Source organism: Monodelphis domestica, chromosome 5 (assembly GCF_027887165.1).
Source record: "Monodelphis domestica isolate mMonDom1 chromosome 5, mMonDom1.pri, whole genome shotgun sequence".
NCBI classification, from domain to species: domain Eukaryota; kingdom Metazoa; phylum Chordata; class Mammalia; order Didelphimorphia; family Didelphidae; genus Monodelphis; species Monodelphis domestica.
In genome coordinates this window covers 103,742,516-103,762,291 of record NC_077231.1, presented here as the reverse complement: position 1 = coordinate 103,762,291, position 19,776 = coordinate 103,742,516, and the positions used below count along the sequence as shown (strand labels likewise).

General features: G+C 44.3%; 1 protein-coding gene across 18 annotated transcripts in view; it reads right to left on the bottom strand.

The window, feature by feature from the left end:
• Positions 1–161: 161 nt before the first annotated feature.
• The window catches only part of TNRC6B (trinucleotide repeat containing adaptor 6B), a 272,807-nt gene continuing 253,192 nt past the window's right edge, over positions 162–19,776 (bottom strand). For all 18 annotated transcript variants that reach the window (XM_056798993.1, XM_056798978.1, XM_056798984.1 and 15 more), the window contains 4 exons: positions 16,001–16,225; positions 15,576–15,646; positions 12,995–13,134; positions 162–12,359 (listed from right to left, as the gene is read on the bottom strand). In XM_056798993.1, the coding sequence (XP_056654971.1) occupies positions 11,963–12,359; positions 12,995–13,134; positions 15,576–15,646; positions 16,001–16,225 (833 nt within the window). In that variant the 3' untranslated portion in view covers positions 162–11,962. The remainder of the gene's footprint in view (positions 12,360–12,994; positions 13,135–15,575; positions 15,647–16,000; positions 16,226–19,776) is intronic.

Sequence of the window (19,776 nt, the reverse complement as noted above, 5' to 3'; positions counted from 1 at the left end):
GGCACATGGTGAAACGAAAGAAAAGAAGACACAATTAGAAGCCTTGCCTCTTAATTGAATTTCTGGTAGTTGTTAAGGTTTGGGTGTGGATATTCAGCCAACTCAAATCTGTTCAGCAAGAACAAATTAACTTATCAGAATAAAACAGGAAACCACAAGGATTAAATGCTTAGCAGCCAAACACATTTATTAGTCTTTTTTTTCTTTTTTTTTCCAGGAACCCAAAAATATTTTGTAGTTATAATGTAAGCAACTGAGTTGCACATAATACAATCATATCTTTCAAAAAAAAATAAAATAAAATAAAAAACAAAAAATAAGCTGTTTAAAAGCCAAAAAACCCTTCAGAAAACTCTTATATATGCATTACATCATCTCTCAGTTTCAATGAAATGACGACGACTTAATTCCTTATTGATTTTAACCTGTCACAATCCAATAAAACACCACCCTCTTTTGTTTTTGTTTTTTTGAAATCCAGCATGAAAAATACAGTACCTGCTATGGCAAAAAATACACATAGAATGCGACGTTTCAGCTTATTTGTACATTAGTAGAGTTTAACATTTTATTGTTTGTATTTTTTTAAGTGAACCAGTGATTTTAAGTACCACTATACTAAAAGTAAAATAAAAATATAGAAAGGGGGGGGGGCCAGCCTGCCATGCAAGTGCACCTCTAAAGTGCCTAGTTTCTGTGTCCATGTAAAACCAGCAATTCAATAAATTTGGGTTAGGATCAAACCCGGGTTTTGATTTATTTAAAAAGCAAAACTAAACATCATTTTGTCTCTTCCCCTCCCCCCTGGCTCCCTTGTCCCATGATCCCTGGCCTCTACTGCCCACCAGAGAAGAGAGAAAACAAGTCACCAAAACGAACTGTCAAAGCGATTTCAAGTATCAGGAAAACAAAACACTTCTAGGTAACTTGCAGAGCGCATCTGTGTGTGCGGCCACTGAGACGTTTGCTTCTGGTGACAGTTTGGTGGGGAGGATTTTGCTGTACCTTCCTGATCCCTGTTTATGTGCAAAGTAGGGAAAGAAAGCTGCCCATTCGAACCCAGCCTCCGTCTTCTGGATGCCCTGGTGGGCACTGGAGGGAGGGAAGGAGAAAGGAAGAAAAAAAAAGGGCCACTCAAATGCTCTAGCAAAGCTTCCCTTCCTCTTCCTCTCCCCCCTCCAATGCCTCACAGGCTCCCCTGGGGAACAGGGGAAACAGAAATCTGATGGAGGGCTTTCACACACTCATTTCTTTCCTGATGGGGGGAAGGTATCTTAACTAACCCAAGTAAACACAGGCCCCAGGATTCCAGAACTCAAAGCAGCATTCTGATCTCCATTTAGCTGGTAGAAGAGAAAATAGTTTGGAAAGCTTTTTGTTGGTGTTAGGCTATGTTTCATTTTTCTGTTTGTTTTTTTGGTTCCTTAAAAAGGAGTAGGGGTGGGGTGGGCACAGAATATGGGTTGGATTGTGGACAAACGGACACTGCTGAATTGCTAGACGCTTTCTTCTCCTAAGCCAGAGGGGTTCCTTAGACTTGTTAAAACTGCTTCCTGCACCCCAAGGCCGCATGGGGACGAAGGTCAAGGGAAGAACTCCCAACCACTCAAGGTGGGCATGCGCCACGGCAGCTTTCTTCAGGGGGTTCACTGGGCACACTTTGGTCACTGGAGGGTTCAAGGAGGAAAGAGTGGCCCATCAGGAAAGCAGGACAAAAGCCAGCGGTCTTTTGGGAAAGTTACAGATAGATGGGCAGGATGTCTGTTGGGAGGTGGGAACAAACCCTAAAATCTGGAGGCCCCCCCTGCAGACGGGCACTGGATGGCAGGCGTCTGGAGCACGGGCTCCTACACCACAAGAAGGAAGCGGTCCCCACCGCAGGGGCAGCGAGCAGAGAAAGCGCCTCACAAAGGGAGGACTTGATCTTTAGGGAGAGAAAAAGCCAGACAACGGAAAGGATCTGTCTGCCAGCTGGGGGGGCAGACAGAGTGGGAGGATGACCGACACCAGAGTGGAGGGGCTACTACAGCCAGCCCCAGTGACCAAGCCCTGCAGAACCACCTTTACTCCTACAAACGCAGGGATTTGTTACGGCCCAGACAGCTGAGCTGGACTCGGGGACACTTCTCCCTTCAACTGCAGTAAATCAAGGAGGAGGAAATACTCTGGACACCCAGGAGGGCATTCTTGGAGAGGGGAGAGCCAGCTCGACACCGGGCCTCCTGCTCCAGACCTATCCTGTGCAGGCAGCAGAGGGGCAAAGGGGCCAGAGGACAGCCACCCCACAACGCAGACACTTCCCTGACCTCCCTCCGCTTTGCCTTTAGGAAGAAGGATTTACAAGCTGAAATTTCTGACGGCTTAAAAAAATGGAAAAAACAAAACAAAACAACGACACCACCACATAGGATAGGGTTACTTTCACAGCAAACTAAATATTTTAAAAGCTATCTGGCTATTTACATGTTCTTATTTAAAAAAGAATCCACTAATGTCAGAACAGGATGGGAAATGTACCATCGAGGTATTGTTTTGTGATAAACAGTTGACAACCTCAGGATTGTGGGTGGGTTGGTTGGTTTAAAGGCAATTGAACAGATGGGAACCCTGATAAGATCACCCGAGAGGCTGGCCCAGGGGTGAGGAGAGCGTGGCGGGCGGGCGGGATCAAGTCTATGACTCATTACAGTACTGTGAAGGAACAAAAAAGCTTCCTGCATGGAAAACACTGAAAACAGGCAGAACATTCTCTTGCTGATGATACTGCATGTTGAAGAAAATGCCAAGAGCGAGGCAGGCACCATGTTTTACCATGGGCAAGGGAAGAGTCAACACAAGGGATCCTAGTAAGACAAGGAGGGGAACCAGGGATGGATGGTTTTCCAAGGAGATGCCTTAGAGAAACTCACTCAGATCTTGGGGTCCAGAGTCCAAAGAAGGTCCCATGAAATCCAGATGACATTTGGCTGGGAGGAGAGAGGAGGGAAGGAAGGAAGGAGGAATGCTCTTTTTGCCCTCTTCCCAGCACAGCAGGATGGTTTCCTTACTCTGTAGGTTGAAGGAGCAGGTGGGCCCCAACTCCTAAGAAACATAAAGGCTTCTGAAAGAGACAGATTGCAAGGTGGGTTCCTAAGGACCACACTTGTGAGGTGATCTGGTTCCTGAGCTTGAAAGGGACTAGTTACTCAAGTGCAGGAAATGGGTCCTTCTCCAGAGAACCCTGGAGCCCCAAGGGGTCCACTGTGGACACTGGATTAACACTGCATGGCAAGACTTTGCAACCCTGCACCTGTTTTAGAGCAGCTTGGGCTTCTGCAGTTGATTTAAATGACAGAATCCCAGAACAACATCCATCCACTGGGAGAGGTTGCTGAGGGTCCTCTTTCACTCCCAGTGTCCTCACTGTACTGAATCAGTGTCCCCCTTCCCCTCCTAAACACAGAGATACCATGGACACAGAAACTGTTGAACAATTATGCAAAGCTACTCATCAACCCCCAACACTCCCCTTCCCCCCTAGCAGAATGCATAGTTTACAATTCACTTTACAAAATAAAGAAGCAATGCTGACCACATATGGGACCTTTTTTTTTTTGAAAAAAGAAAAAAACCTCTTCTTAAATTCAGTATCAAAATTCACATTTGCATAAGAATACATTTCAAGGCCATTAGAGAGGAATGAGATTTGGAGCAGAGAAAGCTTCAGTATCCCCCCTCCCTTTGTCTTCCTGAATGAAGATGAAGGAATCTTGTTGTGAGGGTGCCTCCCCTCCCCAATCCCCCATGTTGGGGTTCGGAGGCAGACAAGAATTCTGGAAATGGCCCAAAGCATTGTACACTAGTTCTTTAGAAGGGCAGGGATGGGGAGAAGAGGTGGAATATTTAACAACAAAACAAATGAAGGACACACTGCAGATTTCTATGTTTAAGCTGTAAGAAGTTCTGAAATAAAAGAGGATTTCAGATTTTTCTCTCTCCTTTCTTTTTTTTAAACACTTTGACTGGAACATCTCAAAACTCTTCTTTCTTTGTGTTAATACCCTGTTTGTTTGCTCAAATGGCAACATTAAATGAGTTGGAAAAACCACCAAACTGTCTTATGGGGACATGGAGGGTAAATAAAGGGCAGAAAGAAGCAAGAAATGCCTTCTCCTCTATATGCAGAAACAAGCTACCATCATGGTTCAGTTCTCTAGTGCTTACAGAAAACCCCCCAAACAGCCACCTGCACACACACACATACACACACATGCATGTGCACACACACAGAGCACCTGGATGCATGAGGTCATGATGCCGGAGAGGAAGGCGCACACCAGCATCTCCCTCTCCCCAAGACCTGTGAGATATGGATGCCCATGGTCAATGATGGCCTGCAGGGACTTCTGGGAGAAAGTCTGACCTTCCTAAAGAAGAAATTGACCATCTTTTCTCTTATTTGTCTCTGATGGAGAGCTTCCTAATAATTGGATGGTTCCTGTACTCACAAAGGCACATTCAAAAATACTATATTTAAATAACACCTTAAAAAAATAAAAGGGGGGTGGTGGTGGTGGTGGTGTTTTAAACACACTTCTAACCTACCCTGGCAAGAAATGTCATGCTGAATTGAATCACTTGGTGAGACTCAAGCCTGCCTTTAAAAGGTAGGTAATTTCTTACAGGTTTCCAGAGATGTTTGGTTTGGTTTTTGCATAAATATTCCCCCTTTTCATTTTTGGCTTATCTATTTGGATTAGACCACAACTCTCCCCGTAAAGCTCTGCTGTAAGGCTGTCCCCTCCATGTAAATAAGGCCCTTCCAACTTCCTACCCTTCGGTCCCCACCCCCATTAGCCCTCTTGGTGCCAGATGTAAAGAGAGGACACATCAAGTGGGGAGGGAGGTGGGGGGGATGCAAGAAAATAGAGGAGATGAGAGTTTGAGAAAGCAAAGCAAAGCACTTAAATCACAACCAAACCACACAATATTGTCCGCAAGCTGGGAAACTCCTTTACTGCTTAGCATTATCTAGAAAGAAGAATTTTGCTTCATGAAACAAACAAACAAACAAACAAACAAGTATATTCTATTTACTAATTTGGCTAGAAGCAGGAAAAAAATGAAACAACCAACTCAGGAACTTTAAGAGTATCATATTTTTCAATGCACTGATTTATAGTTAAAACACCTCAGTTGAGGCAGAAAGTGCTTAAGGAAACACTATTTAAGGACCCAAACCAAACACTGCTTATCTTTGATATTTTTCCTCCTCCTTCTTGGCCATCTAAAAGGGTCAGTCACAAGGAGTATAGGACCACAAGCCCTGAAGAGACCTCTCTTTCCTGGTGGCACCGCCTATCCTGAAGGGTATAGGCTTCTTGTGTCAATAGTTAACTGGAAGGGGCAAATACTAAGTAGCTGCTGTCATTTTGAACAGGAATGGGGGGGTAGTGACTGGCTGATGGATGGTGACTCCCCCAAACAAAACAACCCCCTAGTAACCCAACCTGCCAAATATTCAAGAACCCCTCCTTCAGGGAGAGCTTTAGAAATCACTTGCCACACACGAGTGGATGGTACAGGCACACAGCAACGAGGGTGATTTATCTGATGGGATGATGTGTGACACTTCCTGAAAATATTTCAAGGTCTTATTTCTGAATAATTCCTCCCCTTTTGAGAAAACTGCTACATCACAAAATCCTGGTATTGGTAGCAATTGTAAATCGGAACAACTGGATCTGATTCTTCCTCTCTTTTCCAAAGACAACAAAGTGGAACACACATCCCTTTGGCACTGGCCATAGAAACACAGACCTTGTATATGCACGTCCTACTGGCAGAATAAAATTAAAAGGTTCGGTTGGTGGTGTGCAGCCATGGGTGGCCAATGGGTACAGGTACCCTCATTACCGGCTGAATATTGAGGTCACGAGATTTTCAATTTATCTCTCTCACTCACTCACACACACACAAATGCACACACACAATCTTCTCATTTCCACTGTAGCACAAAACTCCACATTAACATTTTAAAAGGAAAAACAAGACTGAAGAGGATTCTCTCACAGTAGGTAACACTAATATGCGCAGTTAATGCATAGACAGAACCTGGCAAGATCACTGGAAAAGGAAAAGATTGACTTTGATCCAATATATAGTTCTTCCTAGTTCAGAACTTATCTACATAAATATATATGTATATATATATGTACACACACACATATATATTTATAAACCATACCCCAACAAATAAAACTGTCTACTGTGTTTTAACTGTCTTGGGGGGTGGGGTAGGGGGAGATGGGGAAGGGAGGGAAAGCACATGGAACTGGGACCTTCTTTATCTCAAGACTCAATTATTCCCTAATCTGAGAGCCAAGTCTTAAAGATGTCCTGTGTCTAGAGCAGAGGAACATAATCTTGGGTTAAGCTTCCTGCCAAGCACACAGGAATCTTTCGTCTGTTCAACAGGAGCATCAGAATGCCAGGATCTGAAAAAGTGAAAAAAAAAAAGGGGGTGGGGAAGTATACCCCTTTTGAGGCCAAAATGGCATCTCAAGGCTACTGAATATGCAGCCTTCAGAAAAGTACAGAAGGGGTAAGAGTGACTGGTGGTCAACATGACAATACTTGGGATTGAAGTTTTTGCTAAAAATGCTAAAGGAACTTGCAAATTCTTAGAAAGCTTTCATTTTTTCTCCATACACCTCAGACATAATATTTCACCAGAGAACACATGGGAACTTAGTGCTAATTGATGCCACCCTCGTGGGAGAAGTGGGAAGTTGCTAACTTAGAAGCATCATGAGACAAAGAAAATTCCTCCAGACAGAAAAAGGAGTGAGACCTTGGCCAAAGGGGTGGCTTTGGAACCCTAACTTGCAGCATGCGCTAACCGTGGCCCCTGGGATGGCTGCAGAACACCCATCCAAGGGGCGCTGGCTCGGTGAGCTTTCTGTTTCTTCACAGTGTCTCGGAGAATGGTCAGTTTGGCTTAACAGACACCGAAAATTAGGACATGAACGGACAGCAGAGGGTGGGTCACTCATAAAAACCTGGTCTGATGGAAGACATTTCTGTTCCCTATGAATGTTTCTCTTCCTTTGGGCAGAAGCCAAATGAAGCAGGTGAGAAATATCCAAGAAGTACATTGCTCTGGCCACTCTAGAGGAAGAGAGTGTCCAAAAAGAGAGCTGGTCAGAAAGGATGCTGGAAGCTTTGTCCTGGAAAACGGAGGAAAAGAAAGGGGCTGGCCTGGCGGGTGCACAGCCAAATGGAAATCCTTCTATCCATTTGGGGTTTTCAGGAGGAGCTTGGAAGGGTCCACGGGGAAGATGAGGACTTAAGTCATAAGATGTGACTCTTGCCAAAGGACTCCATGGCTTTCCTTAAGTCATTGCCAACCTACAAAGCAAACCTTCTAAAGAATCAAGTGGAAAAAAGAGAGGGAGAGGAGAGTAGGGAAACCCTGGAGGACTCCTTTCAACTGGCCCAAAACAATAAGACTTTCCAAATGAATATAGGTATATTTTTCCATAAGCACTCACACAAAGATGAATGAGAATAGAGGGCTCACAACACAACACAATACAACCCAGGGCAGGGACTTGACAGACTACTTTTTAAAGACCTAAAAAAGCACATTTTATTTCTAGGAATTCCCACCCCCCCCTTCTTTAAATTTAGCCCACTGCCTTTGGGGCATGCCCAGAAGGACTCCATATTCTTTCAAGGACAGGTGCATTAATTTACATGGAGTGACTGGACCACAAGCACACATGCACACATATGAACACACACACACACACACACACCCCCTCCCCCCTTTCACAGGATGTCTGGGTGTATGTACGAAGGCACTAATGCGGTTTCAGAGAAATTTCAGGCATTAACTCCACTTCCTCTCACCTGGAGAGGAAGTTTTTCATTCCCAGTGGTAAGCTCAAATGTCTCAGTGAAGCTCTCATCATGCTTGGGAATTCCAATATCTAGCCCCAGAAGGGGATGCAAAAGGAGAATTCAATATCACCCAAAAACCAAAATCACACTTCTAAGTCTCCAGCTGGTAGATGGAGGTAAGTGAGCAGCAAATCTTCAAAACAGCAATTAAAATGAACACAACAGTGGCTGGGAGCTAAAAAAAGTAAAAATCATTTGTTCCTTGGTAGATTATCTTATTCATTTCCCTCTCCTCATAATAAAGGAGGTAGAGACAAACATTTCCCGTTAATGGAATAGTCCATGGGGAATTTTCCTCTTGCAATGCCTATAGTTAAAATTTGTTCCAAAAAGCATTATCCTATATTCCCTATTTTCTTTACATAGATCCTCATTCATCTGAACTTTACTAAATTTTACAGTCAGAACTATTTTTTTTTTTTTGCAGGGGGAAGGGTATTGAAGATGCAGGATTTTTTTTTCTTTAATAAAAAAAATTTTTTTTAAAAAGGAAACAGGAGAGATAGCAGTTTAGTCCTAAGTGGAAAGGACTGGTGATGCCATTCCTATACAGACACCCACCTCTCTCTCTCTCTCTCTCTCTCTCTCTCTCTCTCTCTCTCTCTCTTTCTCTCTCTCATACAACTTCAATTATACACAATTTCAATGTGACTAAGACAGAGCTTGTTACAGCTTAATCATTCTCCCAGTTTTTTAAAAGAGTATAATGAGTTTATTTCTTGCTGCTAAACTGAGAACTCTTAAAAATATCATTTCTTTGTACAGGTTTTAAAATGTGTGATCCCCAGTTATGACTGTAACATTAATTAAGTAAAAACTTTATTTTAAACTTTTCTTCTTGAAGATTCAGGAACTTGTAAAAGTTTATCAACAGGAAAAAAACAGCCATCTATCTAGGATAAGATACAGTTAAATAAACCATCTTCAAAAAAACTGGCTTCCTACCCTAGAATTCCTGAGAATGCTTGCAAATTTTAAAGCAGGAAAATAAATGTTAAAACAAACACACACACACACACACACACAAAAAAAACCCAAAAAACAAAACACTGTTATATGCTCCCAGAGTTAGTCTTCATCTAAAATATATATTTTTTATATATATGCACTTTTTGGTCTTTTTAAAAGTTTTAAATTTTTTTTCCCTTTAAGCTTATGATGGAAGAACATTTCAGCTTCTCAATTTTATTTGTACATATTTCAAATCCCTCATTATGTCTTGTAAACAAGAGGGGCTCTAGCACCCGGCTTTCACCGTAGTATCAGAATGAACTCAACTAACCCAAAGTGCAGGTAAAGGAACCACATGGGTGGGTGGGCCGGCAGCAGGTGGGGAGGAGAGGGACGCTAAGGACTCAGTTGCAATGGGAATTGGGGCGGCAGCAGGCATGTGACAGGAGAAGCCAAGCTAGGCATTTCTTGGGACTTCCACTACTGCAAAAAACTTTACATGGACTCTTCTCTATTTAGGAGTCTAGCTGCTCCTCACCTCAAGGCCACAACAGAGCTAATGCTTCACCACTTGGGAAGAAACCAGGGAGGGGTCTTCTCTGCAGAGAGTAGGACAAAGACAGAAAATGGTGGGCAGCTGGCTATTTTCAAAAGGAAGGAAGGAAGGAAGGAAAGCGAGCAATGCCAGTGGGCTTGACCAGTGTGCAGCCAGTGCCGGCTTGCCCCTGCTCCCTCCATGAGTCACATCCCAGAGTAATCAGATGCAGTGACTGTTCACTTTAAGATGTGCTCTACTCCAACATAACGTCCCCCTTTGTCAATCCTTTCTGATTCCTGGTTATACTGACAGGGGTGAGTCAAGAAACCTATGGAACTTCCCATTTCCTCTGTCTCACATGAAAATGATTTTTTTCCTTCTTTTTGCCTTTCCCTAACCACTCACACATGCGCTCTCTCTCTCTCACACACATATCACACTCACACTCACACACACACATGCACCAATGAAAAATTAAATACATTAGGCATTGTTGTACCCTTCACTGAAGATGCTCCAGAAAGACACTCCCCTGTCCTTCCCATCAGAAAGCTGACAAGGCAGCCGGCGGCTCCCACAAAGGCTCGGGTCCGAGTGAGCAGGCATTTGTTGGTACAGAATGCGGGCACTTTATGGAAAGCAGTTGAATGCAGACTGATAATGTCCACTGCACCTAACCAAGTGCTAGCCCTTCTCCCTGCCCAGGCCAGAGGTGGGTGCTGGGTGGGAAGGGGACCCTCTTCCCTCCCTCCCTCCTTGCGGTCCATTCAGCTCCCGCCCCCACAAGCAGCAGTACCGATGGTGAGCCTGGCCCACATGCACGGACACACTGGCCATTACTGTGGATTCTAAGGTTGCCCCTGTTCCGCCCAGAGTACTACACTGACGCTCACAAAAGTTTCTTTAAATACCAAAATAAAAAAGCCACAATACAGGAAAACAAGGTGCAATACTTAAAAGTCTTTGCTAGTCAGAACTGTCTAAGCAAAACCACATACACAGGAAATACACAACACGGAGAAACAAGAGGAAAGGCTTGAAGTACACACTGGTTTAAGAACATTCTTCAGTAAACGTTTCGGTCAGTGACGGTCTGGGGCTGTGACACGTACGCACGCAACCCCCCCCCCCCCCAGGCCTGGCACAGGTAACGCTCAGCATCAGGGAGCAGAGAGGGGAGCTGCCTTGACCTGCTCCATTTTTGTTCTGTTTAGTAAAAAGAGGATGAGACAAGTTGGTGGAAAATTTAGATAAGCATGAAATTTTGCATGTCCAATGGATGAAGTCCTTGGCTCTGGCCACAAGGGCCACAGCTGGGGAAGGGGGCACCCTGCTCTTTTTTTCACTTTGGATACCACACCACAAGAGTGCTGAGGTCTTTCCGCCCATTCCCATTAAAACAAAACACACCAGCTGGATGCTCTGATGTGACTCTTATTTTAAAACCAGAAATAAATATGGAATAAATACATGGATGAACAAAGGAATACACGGTCACTCAAGAGGCGTCCCCTGCTCATCTCATGTCTGGGCATGGCAGTGCTCCACTCTGCTGCTGGATGGAAGTCAAGGCTGTCTCACACACTCTCACACACTCTCACACACACATGCAAATGACTTGCCAACACAAAAGAACTCCCTGCTTTAGGGCATGAAAAGCATTCTCCTGAAGTCTTAATGCAGCCCGACTGGGATTGGCGTCAGTCACATGGGCTCAGCCTTGAGCGGCCTTCTCTGAGTCCAGAAATGCAGAGGGCCGGCCGGCCGGCCAACAGACTGGCAGCAACGTGGGCAGAGGAGGAGGAGGAGGGGCGCGCGCGCGCGCGCGCGCGCACACACACACACACACACACACGCACGAGAGAAACAGATGCCCACGAACACACATGCACACACACACTGACCACAAGCATGCCTGGGCAGTTACATGTGCCAGCACACACTGGTATTTATCAACCAGCCGATCACGATTTTTTTCCTTTTTTTTTTTTAAAGTTTTTTGTTTTGTTTTTAAAGTGAGGCTCCGTCTAGTCTTCCCTCCCCCAACCCCTACAATTCTTTTGCCCCCCCCCCCCCCAACACGGTAGACCTAAGGACGGAAACACACCCAGTGCAAACCAAGTTAAAAAGCTATTTTTCAGTATATATGTTTCTTAGCAACAACTTCCGTATAACATGAAAAAGTGAAAAACTAGAAACTAATTTTTTTAATTTTTTGTGTTGAAATTTAAATGGTCTGTGTACTTGCTTCACATTGTCTTTCTAGGTTGGCGTTCATGATTCAAGTATTTCAAGAGTGATATGTTCTCTTTTTGGATTCATTTTCCAAACGAAAAAACTGAAGTTCTAAGGGAGGCAACTATGTGCTCAGACAGTCTGGCAATGACCCACCTTTTTTTTTCTCTCTCCGTTTTCTTTTTTCCTTTTAAAAATGTATTTATTGCAAGTTGAAAAAAAAAACGAAAAGGTCAAGTTAGTGCTGCTGCTGTTCCAAAAAAGGTCACGAGGTCAGAGTTGAAAGTTCGAAGTTCAGATTGAATCCGACCCTCCTCCCAGAAGGTCACCAGGTAGTAAAGGGGCAGGGCTGCCCATCCTGTGGGGATCTTCCACACTGGGGACCCCCCACAAGCTGGAGGAATAGTTGGGGGGCCCCCACAGGGAGGCACCAGGGAGGTCACCCCCACTGCTGCTGCCCCCTCCACTGCTCCACTGCCCGAGCCCTGCTGACCCACCGAAAAGATTCAGGGCAGGGCCTACGGGGTCAGCCTGGCTTTGTCCTGTCTCCAGGGGCTGCCAGCCAGCAGCGGCAGCAGCGGGCGCAGTTGGTGTCGCAGCAGGGGTAGGGGGCTGAGCTTGTGCCAAAAACCGGCTCACCTCCTCGTCTGTGGCAAACTCAGCCAGGATGGTAGTGTTTCCCAACACGCACCTGCAAAGGGACAAAAAAATGAAGGTGCTGAGGGGTTAGGATGTCTAAATCCTGAAAGATGCCAAGAGAAAACATGCTCAGGCGGCTCCATCCACTTCTGGCTGGGTGAGGAACTCCAGGTGAGGGATGCCTTCTGCTGGGGTTGAGTGGCTTTGGACAAGCCCTGGCCCCCCAGAGCCTGTATCCAGGACTGGTTGCCAGTCACCAGGCCACCCAAGTCACCAGGATTGACACCAACATATGTGGGAGCATCTTCTCTCCTATATCTGGGTGTTTCCAGGGCAGGTCATCAAGAAGGAGACCATTTTTGGAAAAAGAACATTCCCTAAAGGTGCTTTGATCCTCACAGACAAAAGCCTTTCTTGCCATTCTCTTCTTGATGCCAGAAGAGGGAAACTGATGGCATTCTGCAAGGGAGGCCATATATCTTCCACCTCCTATTTAGCAGCCCTCTGCTTCTTGGGCCTCAGTTTTCTCATACATAAAATGCATGTCTTGGGCATGCAGGAGAGGCCTGCTTCCAGGCAAGCCAGCTTCAGGAAAGCCTGCACCCTGGCAATGCCCACCTCATCTTCTTATTCCTGTCCATACCCCCACATCAAGCCCTTTTGGGCAGTCCCCTAGTGGCTACTCACATGTGCAGGGCAGTCTGGGCTTTGGCCGCCTCCTGTTTGGTGCTGTATCGGATCAGGGCTGTGCCCTGGGTCAGGTTCAGATGGAATGTCAGCAGTGGGCCATGCTGCATGCAGATAGTCCTCAAGGTTGACCCATCAATCTAAGGACAAATAATCCAGGTGAGTCGTGTGTGTGGTGAGTCGTGTGTGTGTGTGTGTGTGTGTGTGTGTGTGTGTGTGTGTGTGTGTGTGTTGCTCATAGAGCACTACGAGAAAACTATCCAGAACCTGAGGCCAAATAAAAACAACCAGTTCAAACTGGTAATCAAATGATCTAAGGTTTCGGCAAGCAGAGCCATACCAGCTCTGAGGGAACATCACCAAAGAACAACAAAACCCATGACACTAACATGATGGGGGATGCCACACAAGTGAGGGAGGGGATGCTAAATGGCCAGAGTCTGAGAATAAAATGAAAATCTCAGTTTAGCTAAGCTCTCAAAAGCCAGATTTGAATACTGTCATACACAGTGCTCCTTCTGTCTGTCCACATATTTGAGTTCCTTACACACCTTGGGAGGCATAGCTCAGGTACTGGGATGCCAAGACTCCAATGTCCAGGGCTCTGCTGGGGTCAAGGTCTTGGGTATCAGAACTCATGCCTTCAGAACTTTCATTAAGGGGGGCTCCGATGGGGGCAGGGCGGAGTGCTGGCACTCCTCATTCTCCACATCTTAGGATGATAAATGAAGCCAACACTGAATGCAGATTGGAGTCAGGCCCCCAGGGGGCTCTGAGATCCAGGGATTCAGGGATACAGATCCCTGACCATAGCTCTTTTCTTCCTCAGTGCTTAAGAATGAAGTGATCTTGACTCTTAAACTCTTCTACTCCTACTACTCCTAGTGTTTATGTAAGATTCTCAAATCGGCAAAGCACTTTACAAATACTATCTCATCTAATTTTAGTATTACTGTATTATGTATTACTTAGTATTATCTTCAGTTTATAGATGAGGAAATTGAAGGAGTCAGATGTTAGAAGGCTTCCCCAGAAAGAATCTGAAGTTGAATTTGAATTGAGGCCCAGAGACCCCTTCACAACGCCATTTTTTTTTGCCTGCATAAAGAAGCTATTGAGGCCAGCTGCACTTGGCTCCCTTTTCTTTAAAAAACAAAACAAAACCAAAAACACTGCCTTCCCCTGCACTGTCACCCCCCCCCCCCCCGGTCTCTGAGGAAGAGGCGATCTTTCAACTTCCCACCAAGGTTCACTCTGGACACGAATACTGCCCTCCCTCTGCTGACCAGTCCTGGTGTGCAAGTCTTGTTATCTATGGAGTTTCTTCTCTATTCCCACCTCTACCCCAACCCTAACACAAAGACTTTTATTTGTCTTTTGGCCTAAACACCCAGAAGGTTCCCCACTCCTTGCTGCTTCTACAGCTATTTACCATGACTCGAGCCCCTGCAACCTGGCTTTGTGTCTGATCCCTCCACTGAAGACGTTCCCTCTATGGCTACAGGAGATCTCTCAACTGTTTCATCTTACTCAGCCCTCCTCTTTTCTGACTTCTTGGCCACTTTGGACATGACTAATGAAGGACCTTCTTAGTCCCTGAAGCTCTGTTGATACTTTTCTCTCTGGATTCTCCTATCATCACCCATTTCCCAAGTGCCATCAGCCAGGGTGTCCCTCATGCTGCCAGTCCTGGATTTCTCTTTGGTAAGCTTATTAGCTCTCATGGATTTAAGGACCATCATCAGTATGCAAACATCTCCCAAATCAACCTAGAACCCCAGTCTAGACATCCTGATATTCATGTCCTGGGCATTATCAGCTACCTTTCTGGACACCTCCACAAGAGATGGAATGCCCCATAGGCATCTCCATCTTGAATATGGCCAAAGTGGCATTTAGACAGTTCTTCTACCTTTGGATATGTTTGGACATGGCAGTCACTCTGCTGTCTTTGCTATTAGACTGAGAGATCCTGTTTGACAGCATGGACTGTTTTTGCCTCTTTTGTAGCTCTAGCCCTTAGCACACTGGTGAAGCTGAACCAATGCTTGCTGATTTGACCCAACCATCTCTCATACCTTGATTGTGGGGCTCCTCCCTCCTGTAAATGGCAGAAGCTGCTCTCCAGCCTCTCATGTTCTCCAACTTATTTCTCGTTTCTAGAGCTAGCACTCTAGCTCTTACCTCTGCCTTTGTACAACAGCCACCCACCCCATACTTGGAGTACCTTTCCTTTACCTCACCACCTTCTAGCACCCCTAGCCTCCAAGGCCCACCTTGGGGACCACCTCATACAGGAAGTCTTCGTGGACCTGTTTCCTTTTCCTTCAAATGATCGTGTGTGTGTGTGTGTGTGTGTGTGTGTGTGTGTGTGTGTGTGTGTGTGTGTGTGTGTTTGTCTACATGATCCAAAGAAGGCAATAAAACACTCTCACTTCCCACTGAGAAATGGTCTGAATACCAGCCTTGCTAGGCTGAGTGCTGGTCCTTAGCCAGTTCCAGATTCGAGGGCAGTTATTTGACCCCTACTCAACTGAACCAAAGGGCTTTCTTTAGTAACAAAAATACTTAGGGTGAGTACCTGGGGAGTGAGGTTGTGAAGAACCAGCCAGTAACTAGGACGAGCTGTACCGCCATCGCTCCAGGCAGAGGCTAGGGAGGCATTGAAGCATGGGAAGAAGGCAAGTTAGAAGCAGCTAAATATACACCAATCCCCTTGCCATCTGACCATCCCCTCTGGCTCCATGGACCCCACACCAGCTGCTTTTCTAGCACTTTAGCACTCCTTTGCTACCAGGATCCCACTGTCCTTACTGGATCCCCTAGTCATAAGATGCCTCTTTCTTTCCATCTGTGTCCCTGGGAATGCCTGGATTCCCTCACATAGATGAGACCTTTTCCCTTTATCAGGAATCCATGCTTTCCTCTCTGGTGAAGATAGCATCAATTTGATCCCATGAATGCTGTTTAACATTTCCTCATGATCTAGTGGGCTATCCTCCTCACCTGAGGCAAGCCTGGAGTCCTGGGCCCCCCAACCCCTGACTGAGCGGGGGGCTGTGCTGCTCCAGGGAGATGACGGTTTCGGATTGGTCAGGCCAGGAGGTGGGCGGGGCAGCCCGCTAGTGTTTCTTGAGGAAATATGGTTTTTCCACATCTTGTTGGAGAGATGAGTGGGGTTGTGTCCTATGGGATCTGGGGACCATGTTGATTTGTAATCAGTGAACTTTGCTGGAAGAGAAAATTAAGGTAAGAAATATTAACATAACAATAAGGGCCCCTACAACTTATATTATACTATTGAAAAAGCTAATCTTTATAATATCTTGAGGATCATGCTAATTCTGTGAGTGAGGTGCTACTATTCGCTTTCCCCACTAGATTACAGATGAGAAAACTGGTATAGAAGCCAAGTGGCTCGACCAGAGTCCCACAGCTAGTAAGAGACTGAGGGGGATTTGAACCTGGGTCTGATACTCTAACTGCTATGCCCCTTAGTAGCTTCACCCAAATCAAAGTATACATTTTAACAGAATAATTCAATCTCTCTCTCTTTAAAATACACACTTTAGAAGTAGCAGCATTTGAATGTTGCTATGAAAGGGATGTTGTACTTCAACTATGCTGCTTCTCCTTTTCCTTAAGATGTAAAATAATAAAATAATCAACTGTAAATTCACAATACCTATCAAACAACAAATGATTATTCTTTGATGTTTTCTTCTTTAACCATAAGATTTAAGTGAAAATTAATGAAAAGAAAATGCTTTTGAAAAATTTAGAGGTTTACTAAGTGGTGGTAACATAATCCACTACTTGGAAAAACAGGTCTGTTTGATCAGTATGGAGAACCTTAAATATGGGTCCATTAGCACTTGTTGAAATGAACTAAAAATACATTAAAAATTATAATTGAATGGAATATTTACAAGTCATCCTCTAACAGAAAATATTTTCCTTCTTCATATCTTTTCTCATAGCTTTCAAGGTAAAAACAAAAATGACAACTGAGTTTTTCCACATACCAACTGTGTAATTAGAATCTGCTCCCCAGGACTCTAAATCTCAGCATCCTACTTTTGTTCTCACATTAAGTACTTATGTTTTAGAGATAAAGTTTGTGTGTAACCCCTCCCCCCCTCTCTTTCCCCCTGATCAAGCTAGAAAAGTGGGCTTTATGCCAAGGCAGGAGAATCTACACACATAGGTTTACTTTTTGTTAGATAATTAGGTTTGAACTTCTATTTCTTTTATTTTCTTTCTACTTCAAGTGATTGTTAATAAATTTATAAAATAGTTATTGATATCAATTTAAATCTTACACAATATAAATAAAGACAAACAAAATAAATGTTCTAAATTCAAGTAGGAAATAAAAATGATCATTTTTTTTTGAAGGATCAAGTAACATACCAAGGTAACTATGTCAGGTAAACATTAGACCAAGTATTTGCCCTTGAAGATATTACCACCCAATTGAGAAGAATGTGTACCCTATCCAACAGGACCGGAGGATGCATCAATCACTGCCATACAAGAAGTGTCATGGAAGCTCAGAGGAGGGAGAAGCACCATAGTGGGGCCCTGGAGGGAATGGAGTCCTTAGCAGATGGGACTTTGGTGGGCCCTTTATAGACTCAATATATTGCAAGAGAGAAGGCACTCTTAGTTGGTGAAATGGTAGAAACAAAAATTTTATAAGTATGAGTTGTGTCTGGGAGAATGATTAGAAAAGGAGTTTGGGTGGAATAGAGAGTTTATATAAGGCAACACTGGACATATAAGGTCGGAAAGATTTGAAGCTAAGCTTAAGAGTTGAGACTCTATTCTGTAGGCAATGGATGGCTGCAGAAGAAAACAGAACAGAATGCTGTCATGAGGAAATGATTATTTCAGGAAGGTTTATCAAATTTATGAGAAGACTACTACTATGGCAGTGGAAAGAAAAAGAAAGGAATGAATGAGTATAAAACAAGACATTGCCAAGGAAAAGTGTTCCTGGACCTGGTGACTAGTACAATGGGGAGTCTATGGTGTTAAAAACATTGCCAAGCTGCTGGCCAGGATTATAAATGTACTACTAAAAGGACCAGGAGAGAGAGAATGTCTTGGGTTTTAGGGAGCAGACAGTACAGTGGCCTGCCCAGGCAAAAGACATTCTTCTCTGGGCTTTCATTCTTCACAGGGCCATGTGTTTTTTCAGAGCTTCTTAGATGAGATCGATTGTGTATGAAATGACTATATATGTGTGAACCAAGCCTTTGAAAAGGTTACCTAAGAGCACAGATGAGATACCCAAGGAAATAGTAAAAGTCTCAGAAGACATGAGCCTTAAGGATTTAATACAAATAATTCAAGAGTATGAGGAAAAAAATCCCAACAAAGCTAGAGAATGCCACAATCAAGAATAGCAAAGAATGTGTATAATGTAATGAAATGTGAAACTCAGCTCCAAAGTCATAAATACAATTTCAAAAGCCTCAAAAGCCCAATAAAATGAAAGAGCTCCCTGCCCCCTTCCTCTTCTCAATGCTTTGATGCATCCATCTGTGATCTTGTCCACAATGTCCAAATTTCTCTAATGATTGTGCCATCATATAACATCAATGTGAAGCATGGGCTATACATTAAACATGCTCCATTCTGGCCAACTAGCCAAATCATCCCATTTCTGATATTATCCTTTAATCATGCTTAACTTGTGTCACTCTTGGTTGGTAATAAGTGCTCAGCTGATCCTCATCAAAAGAGCCTCCACCATTAGCATTGTTCAATGCTAAATTTTTGAAGGCTGTGGCATTCCAGGGCGATGAGGCACCACCTGGGAAATGCTTCCAAGGCTGTGAGAGTCATCTCTTCTCTAACCTTTCATGGCTTCTTCTAGACTGGGATCCACCATGTCCAAGTCACTAAGGCCCTTACAAAACATTTATAAGACCCAAGTCTCTTTTTCAGTAACTAGCTCCGACTCTCCTCTCCTCAGCCTATCTTCCTGCCTTGCAATCTGGTTTTGGACCTCATTGTCTCTCCAAAGTTAACCAATGATCTCTTAACTTCCATATTCAGAGGGAGCTTTCTAAGGTCCCATTCCTTATGGCCTCTCTCTGATCCATTTCAAAAGATGGCCCCTCTCCTTTCAGAGCCAAGATTTTGTCCTTCTACCCATCTGACCATTCCTCTTATTTCTGCTCCCCCTCACCCCACACATCTTGCCCCAAACACCACACTGTCTTTCACCCCCTACTGTCCCCTCTTCTGAACTCTTTCTATGACTGTCTAGAGTACCTCCATTCTTTTGGGCACTGAAGAGGTTCACAACTATCATGGCATCTTTTACTCTTCACTCTCCCTCACATTATGTGCAATCCACTGCTGATCTTATTTCTATCCTCAAATCCCTCAGATGAATCCTCTTCTCTCTGCTCACATGGCCATCACACCTCAGTCCAGGCCCTAATCGTCACATGCCTGGGCTGTTCTAAAAAAGAGTTTTTCTGTCTCTAGTTCCTTTTACCATGCAAAAGTCAATCCTCTAAAGGTCTGAGCATGTTGCACAATATCTCTGGGATCAAATATGATATTCTAGTTTGGCATTTGAAATGCTCCATAACCTGGACAACTGGAATAACCTCCTAATTGGTGTCACCTCAAATTTCTTCACACTCTAGTTTATTATCCATACAACAGCAATTTCACCAAAGCTCAAATCTCAGCATGCCCCCTTTCCACCCCCACTATTGAATCAACTCCATTGGTTCCTGTTTACTTTTAGAATCCAGTAT